This window comes from Sparus aurata, chromosome 11 (assembly GCF_900880675.1).
Source record: "Sparus aurata chromosome 11, fSpaAur1.1, whole genome shotgun sequence".
In the NCBI taxonomy this organism is placed as follows: Eukaryota; Metazoa; Chordata; class Actinopteri; order Spariformes; family Sparidae; genus Sparus; species Sparus aurata.
In genome coordinates this window covers 267414-292500 of record NC_044197.1, presented here as the reverse complement: position 1 = coordinate 292500, position 25087 = coordinate 267414, and the positions used below count along the sequence as shown (strand labels likewise).

At 45.4% G+C, this 25087-nt stretch overlaps 2 protein-coding genes across 3 annotated transcripts in view; one reads left to right on the top strand and one right to left on the bottom strand.

The window, feature by feature from the left end:
- med16 (mediator complex subunit 16) overlaps positions 1-5099 on the bottom strand; it is a 6249-nt gene extending 1150 nt beyond the window's left edge. Inside the window, exons 1-13 of one of the 2 annotated variants that reach the window (XM_030433232.1) lie at positions 4738-5099; positions 3993-4177; positions 3705-3812; positions 3322-3491; positions 2549-2830; positions 2324-2473; positions 1946-2051; positions 1713-1868; positions 1328-1548; positions 888-1094; positions 515-725; positions 309-442; positions 1-24 (exon numbers count right to left, since the gene is read on the bottom strand). The exon at positions 1-24 is cut by the window's left edge and continues 169 nt beyond it. In XM_030433232.1, the coding sequence (XP_030289092.1) occupies positions 1-24; positions 309-442; positions 515-725; positions 888-1094; positions 1328-1548; positions 1713-1868; positions 1946-2051; positions 2324-2473; positions 2549-2830; positions 3322-3491; positions 3705-3812; positions 3993-4131 (1908 nt within the window). In that variant the 5' untranslated portion in view covers positions 4132-4177; positions 4738-5099. The remainder of the gene's footprint in view (positions 25-308; positions 443-514; positions 726-887; positions 1095-1327; positions 1549-1712; positions 1869-1945; positions 2052-2323; positions 2474-2548; positions 2831-3321; positions 3492-3704; positions 3813-3992; positions 4178-4737) is intronic. The other variant, XM_030433233.1, reaches the window with a different exon arrangement.
- A 101-nt stretch (positions 5100-5200) lies between these two features.
- On the top strand, positions 5201-21939 carry tmem259 (transmembrane protein 259). Its single transcript, XM_030432797.1, has 10 exons — positions 5201-6064; positions 7945-8319; positions 16336-16641; positions 16770-16905; positions 18571-18681; positions 19290-19412; positions 20106-20206; positions 20355-20412; positions 20932-21015; positions 21803-21939. Exons 2-10 carry the CDS (start codon positions 8101-8103, stop codon positions 21937-21939), a joined length of 1275 nt encoding a protein of 424 aa, XP_030288657.1. The 5' UTR covers positions 5201-6064; positions 7945-8100.
- Positions 21940-25087: the final 3148 nt, after the last annotated feature.

Below are 25087 nucleotides of genomic sequence, written 5' to 3'. Positions count from 1 at the left end.
AAACCCTGGCCGGACCATGGAGCCCTGCAGGATAGACGGACACCGCACAGGTCTGGCATGTTTGTTGTTAAATGATCACCCGTCTGACCTGAATACTTGACCCGCTATGGAGACAAACTTTTAATTTTATTGTCAAAATATTTGATCCTTCACATGACACAGGTTCTGCTCAGGTGATGAGGATGATCCTCAACATGTGCAGAAACATTCTGACTGCTGGCTTTGGTTCTCTTGTTTATACGACTGAAGGAAATTCATCCACCTCGTTCACCTACTAATCACCTGGATCTTATCAGCTGTGTTCTCACCTGGTTGGGCAGGTTAGCCAGCAGGTAGAGGACAAAGTCTCCCACCCACTGGATGAGCTGCTGCAGGGACTGAAGGGGGGGGCCATCCAACACAAACTCCTCCGTCTTCAGATTGATCATCACCTTATCAATATCTGAGGAAGTACAAAGTGATCAATCACAGGTCATCACCTCGTGTCCTCTTTCCTGTCCCTCATGTGTCTCACCTGTGTCTGTGTTCTTGGAGCAGATCTCGGTCAGTCGGTCACCTGGACTCTTGTCAGGTGTGTTGAGGACATGCGGCCTCAGCAGAGACTTTAAGGTGGAGCTGATGGCGATCAGCAGCAGTTTGGCGTGGAAGTCGCAGGCCCGTGCTGCCGTTGCCGTGGAGAGTTTACAGAGAGACGCCTTCACTGCCAAGATACGTGTCGCCAGAACCTGAGTCAGACATTTAAAACAGGGAACATTCAGCCCCTGCTGAGGCATCATGGGAAGTGTAGTTTACTGCAGTTTCTGTGACAGCTGAGGAGTAAGAGGTAACAGGTTTGATGTAACTCCTGAGTGTTCGGGTGTCTGATTCTCCCATCATGCCTTGCTGACCTGCTGCAGCGCCTGGTTCTGCCTCATGTACTCCTCATGCAGCTTCTCCACCAGGTTGTGTACCATAGTGGGCTGCACGTGCAGCAGGACATCCCACCAGTCGTAGCCCGTCACCATGCAGTACTCCAACAGAAACAGCAGGTGGCGCAGTGTCGTGTTCATCTCCAGCACCTGACCCATAGAGGGCGACACTCGCAGCATGTGGAGCTGAACAGGAAACAAAACCAGATGACACCTGATGATTTGTTCTGCTGCATGTCAGAACTAAAAATCTTCATATACTAGAACATTTCTCCGTATCACAGCTACAGACTGCAGGGTCCCTTTGACACGGTGACGACAGAAAATAAAAAGAAGCAACATCAGCTGTTTATTTACAGATATGTCTCCCTGGCAACAAACAGGTGAAACATAATGAATCTGAGATAACCACTTGTCACCTTGCCATGGTTGTCGACTCCAGCCAGCGCCAGTGAGGTCCACGAGAACTGCAGGGCCTTGAAGTGGAGGGCGGGGCCTCCAGTTCTTTGGCGTTTAATGGCAGACTCGTCTCCAGGTCTCTGACCGGAGGAGGATGAGGAGCCGTAAAAGACTCCCATGGTGTGTAGGGACAGACGGTGGAGGATCTGAATACTTCCGTCATGGAATGCCAGAGCCAGACCTGAGTACAGAGAGAACCGGTTCTCAGACTGGTGAGGTGGGTTCAAACCGGGCAAAGACAGTCTCCTGTTCAGGTTAAACCTGAAGCTGGAACAGAGACCACCAAAAAATATTGACCTGGACCTGGTCCAGGTCCAAACTTGCTAACACTTAAGTTCTCCTCACCGAGTCCGGGGCAGAACTTGGTGTCTGACGCCACCTTCAGGTCGGTGTTGGAGATGGAGATGGGCAGTTTGGGCAGAGCGACTGCAGACACTCGCTCCAGGTCGTTGGTGGTCGTCAGGATCCTCCACTTCAGGATGGTCGGCTGCTTCTCGCCGACTGGACACAGACGGGAGGTCAGCGGTCAAACATCAGAATACATCACTTAGACCAGTTAGAACCAGTCTGTCTCTTACCAACTGGTGAGCGGTGCTGGAAGATATTGTTGACAGGAAGTCCCTCCTTCCTCAGAGACCAACACTCCACGATGCTTCCGCTCTGATTGGACGCACAAAGCAAAACCTACAACACACACACACACACACACACACACACACACTTCATGTTCTTCTGTTCTCTGACCTATCAGAACAGAACATTTATTTATATCTATCCATCTATCTATTATATATATATATAATATAATATATAATATATAATATATATAATATATATATACACACTATTATAATCCCAAATTGGGAATTTCTTTGATTTATAATTATTCTTTGTTTTAAACTATTGTTTGGTTCTACTGTGGTCCTGTCAGAGTTCTGTGTGGTTCTGGTGGTTACCTGTTCAGAGTTCTCTCTGGTGAGGAACTTGAGGTGTGTGACAGCGGGGTACTTCTCCCTCCTCAGGGGGTCGGTGGTGCAGCGCAGGAACAGAGACGGTAACAGTTCAGTGTCAATGCGACACTTCTCGCTCACCACGCTGACGACCACCTGAACACACAGAAAAACTTTATTTCATGCTGGAGGTGGAACAAGAAGATGATCAGGTGTGTTTGTGGTTTTGACCTTGTAGAACTGGATGGGGGATGAGCTGCTGCCATCGGTCGCCGCCACCACGATGTTCCCTCCTCCTGTGAAGGCGATGTCGGCTAACGCCACGCGTCCCCTGAGCCGACACAGGCTCTCACTGGCAGTCAGCAATGCGCCACCTGGCTTCAACAACGACACGGTGACCAAACCGCTCACCGTCACTGCCAACCATCCCTCCATCGGCTTCCCGCCAAACAGAGTCAGAGATGGAGAGAACTTCACCCGAGAGAACTTCTCCCCGAAGTTTGTAGAACCAGACTGAAGCAAAACAAAAAGAAAATAGTGAGATCCAGATAAAAAATTTTTTTTTTTTCAGATTTAGTTTTTTTTTTATTTTTAGGATCTGTTGTCTGTAAACATCAGTTAAGACTCAGTGGTCTTATATTTTAGTGTCAGTTTAATATGCAGTGACAGTGAAAAACTCATGAACAAGTATTAGTACTGTTACTTTACCTTTATTTCTACTTGTTTTTGTAGTGATCAAAGAAGATACTTCAAGTAGAGTACAAAAGTACTAATAATGACTCGAGTCATGATTCATTTAAAAAAATACTTTGTTTTATTGGCTGACCAGCTGACCAACTCTCAACATATTTTGCATGAATTAAAAAAAAGAATAGATCAATAAAAGTAGAGCTGTCATAAGAAACTTAAGGACTGACCAGACGTTTCAACTCCTGATCATACAGTTATATAGCGCTGACTCATCACTGGCTACAGCCGTGAATTTGTGTGTGACTGAGCGTTACCATCTCGACATGCAGGGCCAGCTTCACTCCGTTGTGTAGCCAGCTCAGAGCCACGATCGGATCTCCATCCAGAGAGCTGGACAGGACGCTCTCCCAGCTGTTCACCAGGTGATCAGACATCGACCAACATTTAATCTGACCATCCCCGTCTGCAGACAGCAGCCTCGAGCCTGCACACACACACTTAATACAATCAGTGATCCATAAATACACAAACAACGTGTTGACACAGATGTAAAGTCTCTCAGAGAAGACGTCATTTACAGAGACGTCTTCAGAGAGTCTGTGTCACATCCTGCGTCCTACACGAGGGATGAATGAGACTAAAATTAACTAAAAAGTAAACATATAAACTCACAGTGGACTGTTAAAGATCGGCTCACCTGATTGGTCCCACTCCAGACAGGAAATGACCTCAGTGTGTCCAGAATTGATGGAGTAAACGTCCCAGGGGTGCTCAGTGTCGATGATGTGGATCATGTGACTTACATCTGAAACACACACACACACACACACACACACACACACACACACACACACACACACACACATCTTGAATGATGATCTGGTACACAGAGTAAGCGCCTCACACATTCTTTACTCAGTCAGGTTCTTGGGTTGACTTCATGTGCTGACTTCCTGTTGGGCGTGTTTGCGCTGGATGTGTGTACCTTTGTCATCATCATCGTTCTTCAGGTCTGTGGTGAAGGCCACCAGGTTCCTGCAGGACCAGGAGCAGACCAGAGGGATGGAGGGACAGTGAGTGCTTTTTGGGCGTTTCTCCCACTCGCACACATACGCCAGCTCCATGATTTAACCACTGAAGAAGAAACTGGAAGCCAGCAGGAGGCTTCACCTGTGAACAGACACACACACGTGAACCAGGTGTTCAGCTTTTGATTAAACTCTGTGAAATACAATGAAACCTTGTCTACACATGAATGCGTCAGTGACAATAATCACATTATATATCAGTAAACTCAGTTTAATTCACTTAAGTAAAATATCGATTATCAGCATTTACTAGAGTATAATTTGTAATGCTTTAGCTTGTACTATAACAATACTTGTAGTATTTTATACTGCAGTATTGGTACTGTAACTGAAGTAAAGGATCTGTATACTTTAACTTATGCCACCCTGCTATTCGACCTCCCACAGCGAACATACTTTAAACAACTCTGAATTTAAGCAGATTTCTATGCGGCACTTTGTCCTGATGAGGTCTGTAGTTTCAAGCTAAACATCGAGACCTCCTGTTCAAAGCAGCAGCTCTGAGCTGAAGAAGTTTGCCGAATTAAACCAGACTTCAGTCAGAATACAAACATACATATTACGTAATTTAGAGTAAATTAGTACATAAATTAGTAGTGATACATTGAAAGAAGTGTAGTTTAGCCGCTAACGTTAGCTCACCTCTCTGTTTTCAGGTTCAGAGACGAAGATACGAATAAAATGGGCTCGTTTTCTCGATAAAAGATTAATTTTAACCTTTGAAATAAAAATATGAAATAAATCTGTGGAGTTCAATATAATAACACATAAAAGTGTTCATGTTAGCTGCTGGAACAACAAACCTTCCACTGTTCATTCAGTTCAACAGGGTCTCAGGACCCTACAGGTCGTACAGCTGTCTCCACACCCGCCTGTCTGTAAAATATATAATTACACTAAAAACATTAATTATACGGGAACTCTTTGTCTTACTGCTTGTATGATGCTTATGTGGCGTGTTTCAATAATCTGTACAGAGTTTCTATGATTTCTGTTAGACTGTAGATTGTGTTTAACTGACGTGGCGCCGCCGGACAGCCTCCTCCGCAGGAGAAACCAGGAACGATTAATCCCTGAGCTGAGTCTATCGGGTGCAGCGGTCTGCGTAACAAGGCGGAAAACATTTTTAATAAAGTGTGTTGGTTAGTCTTTTAGGCGTTCATGACAGGAGGAAGTCGTTCGTGCTGCTGTTAGACTGTAGAGTGCTATACAGGTGGGGCAGTGTAACAGCACAGCTCTTGTACCGTAGTTGTATTTTACTTTTAAAATCAGGAAAATGATCATTGTGAGAAGGAAAATGAATAAAGAGTGGCAGCAGCTCTGTGATCAGCACAACTTCACATTAATGAGCAGCCGACTGGTTCTAAACACTGTCCGCGACCAGGAAGTGTTCAACATGTATAGGATAAGTTAATGCCGTATAAATGACATAACGAGGACATGATGGAGTCATGGGCGGTGATTGGGTCACTTCAGGACTGATGGAAACTCCAGAAGATGGCGGCAGTGTGACTCTTTGGATAGCAGCAGCTGGTAAACCTGAGAGTGGCAGCTAGCACCTGTCAGACAGAACTCAGGGACTGCGGAGGCGGTGGAGGACCCGGATTTCCGCTCTGGTTGCGATTCCGTCTCATAACAGCAACCGTCAGTCTCCTGTTAGCTCCAGCTAGCCTCTGTTAGCTTGTTTTAGCTGAAGTGAAGCTCGGAGTAGATCTTGACGCATCAGACGGAGTCTTTAATGTCTATTGGATCAAACTGAAACGACTCCACGGGCTAGCTGCTAGCTAACTCCGCTGCTGCTGCTAGCTGCTTCATCGGTCTCTTCCTATGGACGACTAGCGCGCTAAAGGTGCCAGATAACTGGGCTAACAGTGCTAACAGCTAGCTGTTGCATTTATGAGCCTACCTGCTCTGATGAAAACATCGAGGGAAGACGTTAGCATGGACTCAGCTGTGGAGTAAATAATAGGTAAGACAGATGAATGTTAATCGAAAGCTAATGTTAACCCTAGCTTATCAAATTTAGAGATATGAAGAGTTACCTGGAGTGTGTTTACCTGTTCTGGCAGCTAGACAGCAGGCAGCAGGCCTCAAGGCGAGCAGGACAGCCAAAATACACGCTACTACTGATGCAAGTACAAATATATTATACACCTACATACAGTAGTACTAATACACACAGTGATGCAGATACACACAGCAGGCCCCAGGACGAGCAGGGCAGCTAATGATGTCAATATATATGTATACACTGATACAAGTACCGAACAGTGGTACAAATACATTCAGCACTACAGGAGACAGCATGACTACCAACATTACCTCACATGTATATTTGATACTGATACAAATACAGACAGACAGACAGACAGACAGACAGACAGGCTGGAGACGGACAGCTCAAAAACACTGTTGCTCTTTGTTTTAGAACAAAAGTCAAAGATACTGACAGGACAACCAAAAGTGACCAGCTAACCACAGTACATCTCCATAGTGTATGTATGTATATTTATATTTATATATATATGTACATGTATGTATGAATGTACAGATGTATGTGTGTGTATATATGTATATGTGTATATGTATATGTGTGTATAGTTGAAGAGCAGAGAAAACAGCATGAGAAGTTGTACAACTGTAAATACTTTGAAACATCACATGCTCAAGTACATGTGAAGTTAACGTCAATATTGATAGTACTGTCTGATGGATTAACTGATCATGATTGGCAGGAAGTGTTGTGTTAATGAGCTTCTAACAAACCTCAGTTAGTTTGAGTGAGAGGTGGTGTGTTCCGCTCAGTGCGGAGCTTCAGTCCTCCATTAACACACTGATCTACAGTGAGATATGAGCTCAGTGGGTCACTGATAATGGACCAGTTAACCTACATGTGTACAGCTGAAGGTCCTGACCTTTAAGTCTGTGAGCTGCTGCATCATAAACCCAACATGTGTCATTCAGCACCAACTCGCCCTGATAATCAATACTTAACCCTTGCCATGTCCTGGTTCTCCTGTGCTGTGTTGACTCAATGTCTTCTGTCTGTGCAACATACACAGACACTTTTCATTGGCTTCAGAACATTTCCAGTTTGTAAAGAGCTTACCAAATATCTGGACTGAAGATTAGTCTTGGCTCATGACAAACACATTTCTGACATGATGACTCGGATATGAAAATGATATGAAATATAACCACTGAATGAAAAAATATTCAGTGATAAGTATGAAAAAATGATATGATTGCAAAATCATTCAATGATGGTGATGGAGTGATAGAGCACCTATAACATTTTATGTGTTTAAAAAAAAAAGCTTTGAGGAAATTAAAATAATCATTGTTGGTAACATCTTCAGTCTCCATCAGTAGGTTTCTTATTTAACATGTGTGTACACGTGACAGAGCTACAGTTATACTCCACAGGGAAAACTAGTGCAGATATAAGTATCTGAGTGGTATTGATCCGATGACGGCAAACATTCTGCAACAACAATTTCAGTGAATACATGTTGTCAATGATCCTCGGGGTCTCTGATGCTCAGGACACATTTCAAACCAATCCAGTGAAAAATAAGAGGCTGGTGAGAATCACTAACATGATGAACTGCAGATCTGACAAAGTATCTGAGTACAGCAGGGTCACATCAGGGTCACAGCAGTTTAATATAAGATGTTACAGGAGCTGTGAGGGCATCAGTGAACTTGAATGAACCGGGTCTTCTCCCTGAGATGGCTGAACTGAGATCAGATTATTAAAGTTGATTCAGGACGTGAAAAAGATAAAAGTACATCTTTAAACTGTTGCAGCTTGTGTGACTGACCTGCTTCAGTGTTCTTCTGTCCCAGACTGTGAAGACGTTTGGTCCATCAGCAGGTGAATCCTCTTCAGGCTCTGATCTGAGGTCAGAGTTCACCTTCACTGTGACGGTCTGACAGCAGCCATGCTGACCTAGAATCAGCTGTTATAGTGCAGAGTGAGCAGAGTAACCAGAGACAGAGACCATGTCAGAGAACCAGGCCAACAACAACAACGTCCCTCTCAACAACAACAACAACAACATGGGACCCAACAGGATCCGAAACCCCAACATGAACCAGAACCCCCTCATCAATGTCCGAGACCGCCTCTTCCACGCCCTCTTCTTCAAGATGGCCGTCACATACGCCCGCCTGTTCCCGCCGTCCTTCAGGAGAGTCTTTGAGTTCTTCGTCCTGCTCAAGGTGAGAAAATGTCTTCAGGTAAACGCTTTGTGTCAGGAGCCGTTACACTGTTTCTGCTCTGCAGGTGTGACGACCCACTGAAGTGCGGCTCATTTCATAAAACGTACTGGAGCTGCTCAGCTGCAGCTTCTGGTTTAGGACGGGTTTTAATTTATGGAGTCTCAAACAATCTTCACCTCCTTCTATTGTCATACAACATGTTGAAAAATATGAAGGAACACATTTGTTATTCAGGTCCAGCAGTGTAAAGAATAGGGCTGTAACGATACACCAAACTCATGATTCGGTTTGTATCACGATTTTTGACCCACAGTTTGATACAAACCTCGATTTTATCTTTTTTTAAATTAAACATTTTGTTTATGTAACATTTCAATAACTTCTGTATGATACTTGTCTGATAGTGTCAGAGACACAGTATTGGCAAACTGAACCAGTGTGAATGGATGAGCCGGCTGTGCGTATAGAGGGCGTGTCTATCGATGGCCTGTTAACTACACAGGTCCTTCACTCAACTAAATAAAGAGAAATGTCCCACAAAGCAACGTTACAGAACAAAACTAAGGTAACATAGTAACTGTCTTTTGCAATGAGGAAAAAAATAATGCAGCTGTATGCGGAGCGCGTTCCTCCTCCTGTCTGTCCTCCTGACAAGTCATCACATTTCCACCCGAAAAACAGCGTCTGTCACCGGCAAAAAACTTTTACTCACCGAGTGTTTATGATGAAAAATAAATCACGGTGACGGTCAGCCCTCCTGACCGAGACTTCAGTGAACTTTCCCCCGGAAAACAGCCTCCGTCCTCGTAAGTGACAGAGTCAGACAGTGTCCTGTTTATTGATGGCGATTATACAGGGTTCGTACGGGTGCTTGAAATCCGTGAAAGTGCTTGAGTTTCAATGTTGTGTTTTCAAGGTCTGAAAAGTGCTTGGATTTTAGTTTAAGTGCTTGAAAGTGCTTGACATTATATATATGCTCATGTAATATACTCTACGTCTTTCACAAAATTGGGATCAGACTGGATAGTTTGCTTATAACAAGGAGAAATAAAATCAGTAAGAGATCCGTATGTGGAGATGTTTCCTCCTGGGCTCCGCGGAGCCTCTCTGCTCCTCTCCGCGACCTGCCGGTCTGTGTGTAGCCCCGCCCCTTTCCAAGAGAGACAGCAGGAGATGACAAAATGCCGGGAGGCTGTTGTTTTAACAAGCGTTGGCTTCAAAATGATAACTACAAACTGTGGTTAAGATAAAGACCGAATCAAAGAGTGGCGTCTTGCAAGGTCTGTAAAAATTTTTTGCAGATTTGTGCAATGGGAGAGCCTGCGCTCTCCAGTCACAAGAAATGTAAGTTAAGATTTTGTGAGTAACTTAGGCCAACACTGCACGTTAACACTTTATGTTAACCACTAACGTTAGCTAAACCATAACACGCTAAATAATAATTAACACACCATTAATCACGTTAAGTGACCTCGTTAAGTTAGCGCCTGATTGTCCGTGTGTCGTTACACATGCAGACTGGTAGCAATAGAGAAGGATGGCTGAAGAGAAGGTCGAATTTGATGCACCAGAGCTGAAAGTGCCAGAGTCAGAAACTGACTGTTCAGTTTGTCTCTGTAACGTCACATCAGGCACTAACATACGTAAGAGCTTTAAGTGTGAAAAGGAAATGTTCACTTTTCTCCCATTTTCATGACTTACTTCTAATAAAGTAAGATTAGCCTACATTGTAAGGCCCTTTAGCTAATGTTTATGAAGTTTTTGTATGTTTTATCTGGATACAGACTGATGTGAAACAGATTGACGTTATGTCGCTGTTCTATTGGCTGATATATTACAGTCAGTAGCCCAGCAGCACTAACCTGTTGAGGCAATGATAGCTTACCTTGTTATTGCTCGCCTGGACGGGGATCTTGCTCACAATTTTTCTAAAAGACGGAGAATCCACTGTTGAAAGTGGCAGCATATCTTCGACAACATACTCTGCCACAGTCTCCTCACTTCTTGAGGTTCAAGCATCACAGAACGGGAGAACGGCTGTTGGCGAATTTGTATAAAAACAACACACCACTTAATTTCGGGTTTAAAATGCATTGTAACGCGCGTTACTGAGATTTGTACCAAGTAAAATATTTTTTTTTGTAATGCCTTACATTACTGCGTTACAGCAAAAAGTAATGCATTACAGTAATTGCATTACTTTTGTAATGCGTTACTCCCAACACTGCATTTTGAAACATACAAATTTATGTCAAAAAAGAAAATTACAGGGTGCTCTCAGGTCTCTCTGTCTCGGTGCAGGTGTGCCTGAAGAACGCCAAGTGGCTTCCATTTTTTTGGATAAAACTTTGTGTTCTCCTTTAATTTCTAAACTTTTTGCTATTATGAAACATAATTTTAGAAGTTTACAGGATAACACAATGTACATAATTGTGATAAAAAGTGAAAAAAAATAAAAATGAGTGTATATATTCTTGTAGATCATGTATTTTACCCCAGCGATATGGTGCTGGAAAAATTTGAAAATGACCCTTAAAAGTGATGAAAAGTGCTTGAATTTGACCTTGAAAAATGTGTACGAAACCTGTATGTAATTTAAAGATTTTTTTTTTTTGGCATAGACACCTTTATTAAGCAGTAGACAGATAGGAAATATGGGAGAGAGAGGGGGATGTGACATGCAGCAAAGGACCTCCAGCCGGAATCGAACCGGGGTCGGCTGCGTTCATGGCACGCGCTCTAACCACTCGACCACCTGCGCGCCACGATTATGTAATTTAGAGTGAAAAACGTAACTTTGTTACTTTCCAGGGTGTTTGGTGGGTCAGGATCTCAATCATGACACATTATAACAGCATCCATATGATTATAACTTATCCGCGGGTTTAGATTGACAGGAGGACACCTGGGAAACACCTTGAAAACACAGACATCATCATCATGACGTGTGCCATCACGTCTCTTTAGGAGCTGCAGCGCCGGCTTTCGGTGTGACACATCGGTCTGTCTTTACTGCAGCGGTGCTTCGCTCTGTGTGAACGACCAACGGCGGAGAATTGGTGAACCACCCCTGTGGTGTTAATGCGGCGTCTCTGTGTGAAAGGGGCTACTTATAGCTCACAGGGCTCACACCGCGAGACAGGTTCATGGATCTGAGTGTCACAATTTCAGTTTCGATACGTGTATTGTAACAGCTCTACTGACGCGTCTTTCACAGTGGGAGCTTTTGGGAAAAAGTTCCCGGCTTGGCCACAATATAAACTGGCTTCAAGGCCTGGCGCTCTTTGTGGGAGCTTGATCTCGACGATGAGGATGGCCATCAGAGGAAGTTACCATTAAGCCAACCGCATTGAATAGTCCTCCTCCTCTTCCTCCTTGGATTTACTGGCGGACTAAAAACCATGTCGCCATCCACTGTGTCAGTATATAACATCATGCTGTTCACTGACGGCTGCTGTCTTGAGTGAGTGAGAACGAGACGTGCAGATCCAAAAATCGAAAATCTATATGTGGCGGAGCACCACAAATACATAAATGTGTGGGAAACGCTGCGTGCTCTCGGTCCAAACTTTATTGGACCGAATGAGGTGAATCGACTCATCTCATGGGGTTGTGATGCTTGAAAGAATTTCTCCACGTTTTACAGAAGCTTCTTTCTTAAAGGGATAGTTCAGGTTTTTTGAAGTGGGGTCATATAAAGTACAAGTTCTATAGTCGATCTGTTTCCTGCCGATCTGTGTTCCATGCGTAGGGATACGGGGGTTCTGCGGTTCTATAGGTGGATATCTATAGTTCGACTATAGATATGTACTTTATATGACCCCACTTCAAAAAAACCAAACTATCCCTTTAATGGGTCTGTTGTTATTTTCTCTCCTGTTAAAACCGATTCAGGCACGTTTGTGACGTAAAACTTGAAGTTTAAGATAAAAATCACAGACCTCAGGGAAGTGGGAATGTGGTCAATATGCGTTTCGTAGCATTAAAAAAAACCTGAGTAGACCCACTAATGTTAGGGGAAGAAGCTGTATTAGTCTTCCCTACATTGGGAAGGTGATGCCACTGCATCCACCACACCCACCACACAGCCAGGGCTTCTGATTGGGCTAGACCAGGGGTACTCAAATCTTAAAGGGCCACAAAGATTTTTTTCAATGACTCAAAGGTCCATGTATTGAGGTCGGTCAGGCCACATGCAATAATACTGTAATATTCATAATAAAATGTCCTTTTCATTCAAAACAACAAGAAAAATACAAACTAAAATAAAATGTCATTTCCATTTTAACATAAATGAAAACACATAGTTGAATATGTCCTCTTTGTGTTTGCCTTCAAACATTGTGTCCATCACTTCAGTCATGCATTATTTTATTATTTCTGCATCTGAGAACGGCTTCTTGTGCTTACCCAAAATCCACACCACTCTAAGTGAGCACTCAGTTGCTTATTGTTGTTGTGTCATAGATGATAAATCCTGCTTGCAGCTTGATATGATGATTTCAGTGCATTCATTTGTGTTGTGTTTACCTCTGAATTTTGAGGAAATGTCTCTTCAAAATTCCTATACTTCATCTCATAATGCCGTTTCAAATTGGAAATCTTCATCACAGCTTCTCCTGGCATATTGTAACGCCCCTTGACTCTTGGGTATTCTGTTGGTGTTGGTGTAATTATGGTTCGTGAATGTGTTTGTGAATAAGATGATATGTAATATGGTTGTGGGTTAATTCACGTCGTTTGTTCTGTGGCAGTCTGAGCAGTTTATTTGGAGCACGCCATTTCCAATCTCTTACAACCGGCAAAATGTGAATACACGAACTGCTCTGAAAATGAAAGTTAAAAATTGCGCTTGCAGCGGTGAGTGACCCAGCTGTCTGTGTTTCTTTGGCATGGAGACAAGTCCCGGTGTACATGTGCTGACCCAACCAAAACACATGGTGAAGGAATAACAGTTCGGGGGCCACAAACAGGAGGCCGGAGGGCCGGAGGGCCTATTGAGGACCGCTGCTCTAGACGTTATTTTCCTGGTGAGGGTTATTGGTTAGTGAGGGAGAGAAACTTGATTTTAGACGTTACAGATGAAGACGGTGATTATTAACATCCCATACAGTTAGGTCCATAAATATTTGGACAGAGACAAAGTTTTTCTAATTTTGGTTCTGTACATTACCACAATGAAATTTGATTGAAACAATTCAGATGCAGTTGAAGTGCAGACTTTCAGCTTTAATTCAGCGGTTTGAACAAAATATTGCATAAAAATGTGAGGAACTAAAACATTTTTTAGACACAGTCTCTTCATTTCAGGGGCCAAAAGTAATTGGACAAGTCAAATAACTGAAAATAAAATGTTCATTTCTAATACTTGGTTGAAAACCCTTTGCTGACAATGACTGCCTGAAGTCTTGAACTCATGGACATCACCAGACGCGGGGTTTCCTCCTTTTTAATGCTCTGCCGGGCCTTTACTGCAGCGGTTTTCAGTTGCTGTTTGTTTGTGGGCCTTTCTGTCTGAAGTTTAGTCTTTAACAAGTGAAATGCATGCTCAATTGGGTTGAGATCAGGTGACTTGGCCATTCAAGAATATTCCACTTTTTTGCATTAATAAACTCCTGGGTTGCTTTGACTGTATGTTGTGGGTCATTGCCCATCTGTATTATGAAACGCTGCCCAATCAATTTGGCTGCATTTGGCTGGATTTAAGCAGACAGTATGTCTCTGAGCACCTCAGAATTCATCCAGCTGCTTCCATCTTGTGTTACATCATTAATAAACGCTAGTGACACAGTGCCACTGACAGCCATGCATGCTCAAGCCATCACACTGCCTCCGCTGTGTGTTACAGACGATGTGGTATGCTTTGGATCATGAGCTACAGCTCACGCCCTCTCACGCCCTCTCCATACTTTTTTCTTGCCATTATTCTGGTAGAGGTTGATCTTGGTTTCATCTGCCCAAAGAAAGTTCCTCCAGAACTGTGATGGCTTTTTAAGATGTTTTTTTAGCAGTCTGATCTAGCCTTTCTATTCTAAAGGCTTATGAGTGGCTTGCACCGTGCAGTGAGCCCTCTGTATTTACTTCCATGCAGTCTATTCTTTATGGTAGACTTGGACATTGATATGCCTACCTCCTGGAGAACGTTGTTCACCTGGTTGGCTGTTGTGAAGGGGTTTCTCTTCACCACGGAAATGATTCTGCAATCATCCACCACTTCCGTGGTCTTTTTGCGTTGCTGAATTCACCAGTGCTTTCTTTCTCAGGATGTACCAAACTGTAGATTTTGCCGCTCCTACTATTGTAGCAATTTTTCAGATGGGTTTTTTCTGTTGTTGCAGCTTAAGGATGCCTTGTTTCACCTGCATAGAGCGCTCCTTTGGTCGCATGTTGTCTTCACCGCAAAATCTTCCAAATACAAGCACCACACCTCAAATCCGCTCAAGGCCCGTTATATGCTTAATAATGACAGAATGAAGGAATTGCCCACACCTGCCCATGAAATAGCCTGTGAGTCAATTGTCCAATTACTTTTGGTCCCTTTTTAAAAGAGGGTGGCACATGTTAAGGAGATGAAACTCCTAAACCCTTTATCCAATTTGAATGTTGAAAACTGATAGTCTGCACTTTATGTCCATGTCCATTATGTAGCTATATTTGGAATTTGCTTGATTAAACAGCTAAAAAAACAAAACTTGTGTCAGTGTCCAAATATTTATGGACCTAACTGTATGTTGAAAGGGTTCAGAGAGGTGAGTCTGTTCCCGGACCCTGACCCATCTTTGACTGAACTCATTCACTTTGACCTCGTGTTAATCTTTACTACATAAATCTGTGAGGAAAACAACAACAGCAACAGAACGTTCCTGTAAATGAAGCATTGTGTCTAATCTGAAGGAATGAGGATTACATTACTGATTTTGAATAGTCTGGTGTGAAGTCCAGAGTTTACGTTGCTCCATCAGATTAACAGCAGTCACACCTCCAGGCTTTACCAAAGTCCTTACAGGCAGCTGTTGTCGCTGGGCGGCCATGTTGTCAGCGCTCCTGTGCAGTAATGTCTGTCCAACACAGTCGAGCTCTGAGAGGAGACGATCACTGATGCAGACGACCAGTCGGCTCTGATGATCTGCCTCAACACTTCAGTTTGCCCACAGTGACATTTAGAACCCTTTTTCTCAACAACTTCTACTGCACACGATCAATAATATCTAATAATCTATATTGTGTATGAGAAACCTCCTCATGAAACCTGACTGTGAGTACCAACTCCTCTCTCCTCCTCTCTCCTCTGTCTTCCTCCTCTCTGTCTTCTTCCTCTCCTCCTCTCTGTCTTCTTCCTCTCTCCTCTCTGTCTTCTTCCTCTCTCCTCTCTGTCTTCCTCCTCTCTCCTCTCTGTCTTCCTCCTCTCTCCTCTCTGTCTTCCTCCTCTCTCCTCTCTGTCTTCCTCCTCTCTCCTCTCTGTCTTCCTCCTCTCTCCTCTCTGTCTTCCTCCTCTCTCCTCTCTGTCTTCTTCTTCCCTCTCTGTCTTCTTCCTCTCTCCTCTCTGTCTTCCTCCTCTCTCCTCTCTGTCTTCCTCCTCTCTCCTCTCTGTCTTCCCTCCTCTCTCCTCTCTGTCTTCCTCCTCTCTCCTCTCTGTCTTCTTCCTCTCTCCTCTCTGTCTTCTTCCTCTCTCCTCTCTGTCTTCTTCCTCTCTCCTCTCTGTCTTCTTCCTCTCTCCTCTCTGTCTTCTTCCTCTCTCCTCTCTGTCTTCCTCCTCTCTCCTCTCTGTCTCTTCCTCTCTCCTCTCTGTCTTCCTCCTCTCTCCTCTCTGTCTTCCTCCTCTCTCCTCTCTGTCCTCCTCCTCTCTGTCTTCTTCCTCTCTCCTCTCTGTCTTCCTCTCTCTCCTCTCTGTCTTCCTCCTCTCTCCTCTCTGTCCTTCCTCCTCTCTGTCCTCCTCCTCTCTCCTCTCTGTCCTCCTCTCTCTCCTCTCTGTCTTCCTCCTCTCTCCCCTCTGTCCTCCTCTGTCCTCCTGCCCAGGCACTCTTCGTCCTCTTCATCCTCGCCTACATCCACATTGCCTTCTCTCGCTCGCCCATCAACTGTCTGGAGGTTGTGAGGGAGCGCTGGCCTCGTGATGGCATCCTGCGAGTGGAGATCCAGAGGAACTCCAGCCGAGCCTCCGTCTTCCTGCAGTACTACGACTCCACAGGCCTCCAGGAGGAGCTGGAGGCTGAGGAGGGGGCAGGAGGAGTGGCAGGACTCAGTCTGGCAGCACTGCAGGAGGAGGAGGAGGAGGAGGAGGAGGAGATGACCCTTGAGATGTTTGACAACAGCTCAGTGCAGGTGAGCAGTGATGTCACAGTCAACAGTCAGCAGATGTAAACTAGAGTCAGCAGGACACAGGGATTTGTAGTTCTCTCTGTACTTCTACAGATCTTTCTAGTCTCCTGACATTTTTTTCTGTGTCTCAGTTTGAGCTGGACATCGAGCCTCGTCTGAAACCGTCTCTGATGGGAGGAGGTGTTGGAGGAGCAGGAGGAGGAGGAGGAGGAGGAGGAGGAGGTGTGAACGACAGCCAGGACGTCTCCTTCAGCCAGACCACTAAAGGTATGCAGCCGCTGAAGGACTCAGTGTCTGAGCTGGAGATGATGGCCAGAGCAGGTAAACCCTCCTCTTCCTCGTCCTCTTCCTCGTCCTCGTCCTCTTCCTCTTCCACTTCCACTTCCACTTCCCTTCTCCTCTTCCTCCTCCTCTCACTCCTCCCCCCTCCTCTCCTCCAGGACAGACACACCTGGTTGTGTTGCAGTATCTTTGATCAGTTTGTATTTAAACTCATTGATGAAGATATCACTTCACTTATTGATTAATTATTCAAAATATTTTGAGTAAAAATGGAAAAAACAGGAAAACAAATTACTTTGAACTTTGAACTGCAAGTCAGTGTGTCAGGTGTGGTTTTTCTGTTTCCTGTTGCAGTAAACTGACTAAAAAAACATTTGAAGTAGTCACAATTATAAATGATCAGTGAAAATATTAATCATGTTTCATTGATAGGTCTGTTTAACAGTTAACAGCCCTGAAGCATCGTGAAGCAGTGACATGAGCTGAGCGACTGTCAGACCAGCAGGTGGCAGCAGAGTCACAACAAGAATCAGTCATTAATCAGTGACGTCAGAAGATCTCCAGTGACACTGAAACTGGCTTATCGATCAGTGCATCTTTCAGTATTACTGACGAGTGATAATTAAAGTAGTGTCAGCTGTTTAAACTCAGAGTTGCTGCTTCGGTGTTCTGGCGGGTTTTTATTCTTCTTACCTGATTTAAAACACCCAGCTGAAGTCTCACTCTCTTTAAACTCTGAAACTTCTACATCTTTAAATAAAGAGTTTGTGTTTTAAGATGCATATGAGCTGCTAACATGCTAATGCGCTGCTAATTTTACACCAGCGGATTAGACTGTAGCCCCATTCACACTGGCTTTTGGATGCGGCTTTAGTACGCCAATTCCCCGCCTCCGTCTCAGTCTGAATCTCTTGGAGGCAGCGAGGGGTGAAATTTTGCTCTGGCCCTGATCGTCTCTGGAGGTCGTATCAGGGCATTATTATTGGAGAACCGAACCAGTGTGAACGGATAGGCCGGCTTCGCGTATCGGGGGCGTGTTGATCGGACCGTCGTTAACTACACAGGTCCTTCACTCATCTTAAAATGTCCCACAAAGCAACATTACATGACCAAACAAAAGTAACGTAGTGGCAATGACGTTTTTTGGTAACTTATATGAGGAAAAAAATACCGCAGATATACGTGGAGAAGCGTCCGTCCTCCCGGCCGTCCTCCCGGCCGTCCTACCGACTCTTCGTCTGCCCGAAAAACAGCTTCTGTCACCAGCAAGAAACTTGAACTCAGCGAGTGTTTGTGAAGAAAATAAATCACCGCGACGGTCAGCCCTCCCAACCGAGACTTCAGTGAACTTTCCCTCAGGAAACAGCCTCCATCCCGCGAGTGAAGGAGTCAGAATGACAGGGGGACGCCATGGAAACACCTTGATAAAACACCGACGTCATCTTCATGACATGTACCATCACGCCTCCTTAGGAGTTCGTTCTGTGTTAATCACCATCCACGGAGAATTGGCGAACCGCGGCTGCAGCTTTTATGCGTCCTCTCCTGTGTGAATGGGGCTAGTGTGTTAATGGACCAAAGTCTGTCTGTCTGTTGACGTGTCTGTCTGATTACATGTCTGTACATTAAAGTTGTTGTTGTCGTCATCAGTGTGGCCTCAGGAGGAGTACATCGTGGAGTATTCTCTGGAATACGGCTTCCTGCGTCTATCTCAGAGCACCAGGCAGAGACTCAACATCCCCGTCATGGTGGTCACTCTGGGTGAGACACTGATAACACCTGTCTGTCAGTCACGTGACTGTAACACCTGTCTGTCAGTCACGTGACTGTAACACCTGTCTGTCAGTCACATGACTGTAACACCTGTCTGTCAGTCACGTGACTGTAACACCTGTCTGTCAGTCACGTGACTGTAACACCTGTCTGTCACATGACTGTAACACCTGTCTGTCAGTCACATGACCGTAACACCTGTCTGTCAGTCACATGACTGTAACACCTGTCTGTCTGTCACATGACTGTAACACCTGTCTGTCAGTCACATGACTGTAACACCTGTCTGTCACATGACTGTAACACCTGTCTGTCAGTCACATGACTGTAACACCTGTCTGTCAGTCACGTGACTGCAACACCTGTCTGTCAGTCACATGACTGTAACACCTGTCTGTCAGTCACATGACTGTAACACCTGTCTGTCAGTCACATGACTGTAACACCTGTCTGTCAGTCACATGACTGTAACACCTGTCTGTCAGTCACATGACTGTAACACCTGTCTGTCACATGACTGTAACACCTGTCTGTCTGTCACATGACTGTAACACCTGTCTGTCAGTCACATGATTCTGACACCTGTGTGAGTTCAGATCCGATGAAGGACGAATGTTTTGGTGATGGCTTCAGCCGCTTCCTGCTGGATGAGTTTCTGGGCTATGACGACATCCTGATGTCAAGTGTGAAGGCGCTTGCTGAGAACGAGGAGAACAAAGGTAGAGAACTCGACAACCTCTGACCCTGTACTCTGACCACAGAACCTGAGTTCCTCTGACCCTGTACTCTGACCACAGAACCTGAGTTCCTCTGACCCTGTACTCTGACCACAGAACCTGAGTTCCTCTGACCCTGTACTCTGACCACAGAACCTGAGTTCCTCTGACCCTGTACTCTGACCACAGAACCTGAGTTCCTCTGACCCTGTACTCTGACCACAGAACCTGAGTTCCTCTGACCCTGTACTCTGACCACAGAACCTGAGTTCCTCTGACCCTGTACTCTGACCACAGAACCTGAGTTCCTCTGACCCTGTACTCTGACCACAGAACCTGAGTTCCTCTGACCCTGTACTCTGACCACAGAACCTGAGTTCCTCTGACCCTGTACTCTGACCACAGAACCTGAGTTCCTCTGACCCTGTACTCTGACCACAGAACCTGAGTTCCTCTGACCCTGTTCTCTGACCTACTCTGACCACAGAACCTGAGTTCCTCTGACCCTGTACTCTGACCACAGAACCTGAGTTCCTCTGACCCTGTACTCTGACCACAGAACCTGAGTTCCTCTGACCCTGTACTCTGACCACAGAACCTGATTACAGTATCCGTGTGTTCTCTGATTGTCAGTGTTGATATTTTGACCTGGGGGTCATCAGCAGGTTGGTGATGTCAGCATGTGGTTTCTTGCAGGGTTCTTGAGAAACGTGGTGTCTGGAGAACATTACCGCTTCGTCAGCATGTGGATGGCCAGAACCTCGTACCTGGCCGCCTTTGTCATCATGGTCATATTTGTAAGTAGTTCAGTTTTTGCAACAACTGAAGCTGTGATGGGTGACGTGATCAGAACCTGTGAGTGAGTGTGAGATAAATAATGTAAACAGTTGAAGGATTTTGAGGTGATGTGTTCAGTGTTTCGGTCTGTTCTTTTGTGTTTTTCAGACTCTGTCAGTGTCCATGCTGCTCAGATACTCTCATCACCAGATCTTCGTCTTCATCGGTCAGTTTCCTCACCAGTTTAATGTCACCAGTCTGGTCTAGCCGGAGCTGTTAGTGAGCTTTGATAACTGACTGTCCCTGATGGTGTTCAGCCGGCTGCTAAACGATGTTTAATGTGAAATATTACTACAAAAGATAGTAAACGTTCTTTCTGCTGATGACTGTTTGTTTCAGTCACTGGTGTCGCTGCTGAACAAAGAAGTTTATATTTAGATTTAGAGTGTTAAACCTGAAGCCTGGACTGTGAAATGAGTTCAGCACCCCCAGGGTCTGTTAACAACCACCGACACACGAAGCTGTTTATCAACTCGGTAATTCAACCAAGGCTTTCGACATCTCACCATGATGGGGTTCACAGAAAGGGAAGGTGATGTACCACGTTAGAAATGAACCGCTGTTGTAGCCCTGAAAACCAGAGTTAACACTAAAGTTACCTCAACAAGCACAGATCCTGCCTCAGAGTTCAGGCCTCTGGATGTTGAGCTGTGTGTTGATCTGGTCTTTCTTTGTCCCCCCTCAGTCGATCTACTTCAGATGTTGGAGATGAACATGACCATTGCCTTCCCAGCAGCCCCTTTGCTCACCGTCATCCTGGCTCTTGTTGGTAAGTTCAAATCCTGAAAGCTGTTCAGAGAGTGTGGATCTGCTCCTGATTCAGGATTCACTTTAACATCCAACAGAGACCAGCAGTACATGTTTCCCCACCTGAGCAGCAGATCAGAGTTGTACTGGCCAATTGTACATTTGTCCTGCTTAGACTTTGACTAGCCCTGATCCATCAGGTGGGTTCGAGCTAAATCCAGTTATATCGGGCTCAGGATTCAGAGAGGTGGCAAGTGAATCCTTTCAAACCTTCTCTGATTGGTCCTGGACAAAGACAGGCAAGTCAGACGCACAAGCCAAGTCCTGGATGCCAAGTCCTGGATGCCAAGTCCTGGATGCCAAGTCCTGGATGCCAAGTCCTGGATGCCAAGTCCTGGATGCCAAGTCCTGAGTCATGAAAGCCGATGCAGCTAGCTAAGTTCTAGTCCTGAGCCACGGAGTCAATGTACTAAGTCAAGTGGTCCAAGTTCTAACTCCAAAGAGACAAGTCCCAAGTAGAGCCAGTTGGGAGTCTCATTAGGTCTTCTTAACATTTGTACTTGGGGTTAGGTCAAGACAGACAAGTAAAAGTTGAGGCGGTCATGTTCTGAGTCCATTCTAAGAACAGGAAACCAGTTTTGAGTCCAGGCGGTCCAGTTCTCAATGCAGTCTTCTCTTCGATTGTTTGACCTAGATGTCGTCCCTCCTCAGTTAGATCTGAAGCGGCTGGTTGGTTCTGGTTTTTGAGCTATCCAGCTAAAAGGTTTGAATCGAAACGTGACCTGCTGATGTCACTTCCTGTTTAACAGGCATGGAGGCCATCATGTCAGAATTCTTCAATGACACGACGACGGCCTTCTACATCATCCTCATCGTCTGGTTGGCTGATCAGTACGACGCCATCTGCTGCCACACCAACACAAGCAAACGCCACTGGCTGAGGTGAGTCACATGACCAACAGATATGAACTCATTAACTTTATAGTGTCACAATATGAACTAACAGGTGGTTTCTGAGGTTGGTTGATGGATCAGAATGGTTGTTTGTGTTCTTCAGGTTCTTCTATCTCTACCACTTTGCCTTCTACGCCTACCACTACCGCTTCAATGGGCAGTACAGCAGCCTGGCCCTGGTCACATCCTGGCTCTTCATCCAGGTCAGAACCATCATCATCATCTTCATCTTCATTCTGTTCCACACAACAATGTGCTTTAATTACAAGATAAGTGCACTGAAATTTCAGATAACTGAACAATCAAACGTTTGACTGACTTAAGAAATGTACGCGATCATCGTAGTCTGAAGCAACGGCGTGTTGGTCTGGATCACTGGCTGTCTGACAGTCCGGGCCTCGTTCACAACAACAACAACATTTATTAACTTGTCAAACCTTTTATCTTTTGAACTTGAACATTTTCTTGAATTTCTTCCTTCAGCACTCCATGATCTACTTCTTCCACCACTACGAGCTTCCTGCCATCTTGCAGCAGATCCGGATCCAGGAGATGTTACTGCAGAACCAGCAAGCCGGTCAGGCCAACCAGACGGCCCTGCAGGACAACCTCAACAACAACCACAGTGCTGCTGCTGCAGGACCAGCACCAGGACCAGCACCAGGACCAGGACCAGCACCTGCCAACACCACCCAGCAAGGGCCTCAGACTGACCCCCAACCCGCTTCCTCCTCTCCAGCAACAGGAGGTGGAGGGGAGGTGAGGGCGGAGCTGAACTGGGTCGCTCAGACAGCTGCCATCATCACTGAGGCTCTGTCCTCCAATCAGAACACCACTTCCTCTGCTAGGGTCAGTGGAGGTCAGGGGTCAGCAGGAGCAGCAGAGGTCAGCGTGGTGGCCGAGTTCTGGATGGGAGCAGCAGCAGGAGCAACACCAGGAGCAGCACCAGCAGGAGGAGCAGCAGCACCAGGAGGAGGAGCAGGAGGAGCAGCAGCACCAGGAGGAGGAGCAGGAGGAGCAGCAGTACCAGGAGGAGGAGCAGGAGGAGCAGCAGCACCAGGAGGAGCAGCAGGAGGAGCAGCAGTACCAGGAGGAGCAGCAGGAGGAGCAGGAGTACCAGGAGGAGCAGCAGGAGGAGCAGGAGTACCAGGAGGAGCAGCAGGAGGAGCAACAGGAACAGCAGCAGAAGAAGCAGGAGGAAGTGAAAAAGATCAGAAAGTCATTTCAGTAGAAATTAAACCCTCAGCAGGAGGAAGTGATCCTCCAATCAGAGGGCTGCAGCCGCCTGAGGCTGCAGCCTTGGAGGCGGGGCTCTCGGAGGTGGCCCCCCCACAGACAGACTGCCCCCTCCCACAGAGGTCAGGTATAGACTGCAGAGCAGAGCAGCAGAGGCCGTCCTGAGAGTCTCTCATCATCACCGCTCCGACAGGTGCTTCAGTCTGTCAGCTGATCAGGGGATCAGTTGTGATTGATTAGTGATCGGCTCATCCACATCTTTATTTTAAACAAATGTCTGATTGATTGTTTAGTTCAGTGTTTCCCCACCTGAGGGTCGACACAACACAGGAGGTCACAGGAAGAATTTGAGAGTCCAAACATTTAATAACAGTAATTTGTGTTTGAGAATGAACCAAAAATTTCACGTCTTCAAATTAAAACCGAGACTCTGATTGGCTCAGCCAGTCAAGGATCATTAAGTTAATCTGAGTCCAGTTCAGTTTAGTGACCTCAGCACGACAGCTGAGACTCAGTTTACTTACAGGAAACAAGAAAAAAGATATGATGGATCGAGTTCCTGATCAGATCCTACAGCACACAGTAATTGTAAGATTCCACCGGGTGCGTCAGCGTCGCGTCACGGCTGCAGCACGATCGCGACTGTTCAGCAGCATCACGGCGTGTTTCAGTCATCGTCCGTCGGTCTGTCAGAGTCAGCGCGACATCTTCCAGTCTCCAGATTCTGAACGTCTGTCACAGGAGCAAAGTAACAAACTGAAACTGATGTGAATTGGTTCAGAATATTTGGAGATTTTTCCGAATCTGTGTGAATCTGAAATAATAAATCTCTTCAGACCCGACGGTCAGTGAATGCATCACAATTTGTCTTCATCACCTGAAGCTTGTCTCTATTTAACATTCACTCAATGTTCTCCTGACATTGTCCTCACGTCCTGTGTGTCACCGCCTGAGAGCTTCCTCTGATACGCACACGCACACATGCACACGCACACACACACATGCACACACACACACATGCACACACACACACATGCACACACACACACACATCAAAATGTGCTGCTGCCACAAACACTCACCAGAGCACCTAATGTGGATTCATTGGCCCTGAAAATAGTCCCCAACAGAAGCACTATTTCCGTGTGTGTGTGTGCACGGACTCACATGTTGGTAAAAACAACAGTCTGAATTCTTTAAGCTGAAAACTGAAACTCATTTTATTGACTGTTCTGATCAGTTATTGATGAGTTATTGATCAGCCGGATCAGGTTCTGACAGACTGAAGCATGAACTCTGAACTCTGTTGTTTTCTGTTTCCATCTGCTTTATTTGAAGAAACAGACTCTCTGAGAACAGGAAGTAGTTTTGGAGCATGGCGGTCGTCGGACTGCTTGACTTCCTGTCAGAACGGATGCCTTATCAATAATCCTCAGACTGTCAGCAGCCCAGCAAGCTGATTGGTTGTGCAGTATGATGCCAGCTGTGTCACATGTCAGACTCCGCCTCCAACAGAGGGACAGGCCTGTCACTGTGATGCACTCAGGGGACTGAAGGTGCGTTCAGGTGCTTCTCATCAGCTCATAAATGTCAGCGTTGTCTCTGTGGAGCTGCTGACCGCAGACACAGGAAACCCACCCAGCTGATTGATCATCTGATTGATCGACTGACTGACTGACTGACTGATTAAATACCAGACATTATTGCAAGAATTTAAATGTCACAGAACAGAAAGTCAAACAACAGAATAAGGAACAAATCAATAAAATATTGTCAATAATACCCCAAATATATAAATAATGATTGATAATCAATAATGGTAAGAACAAAAATAATTATCGTAACTTTGATGTTTTGATAATCATTAAGAATTCTGCCGTTTTTCTTTCCGAAATAATTTCTGT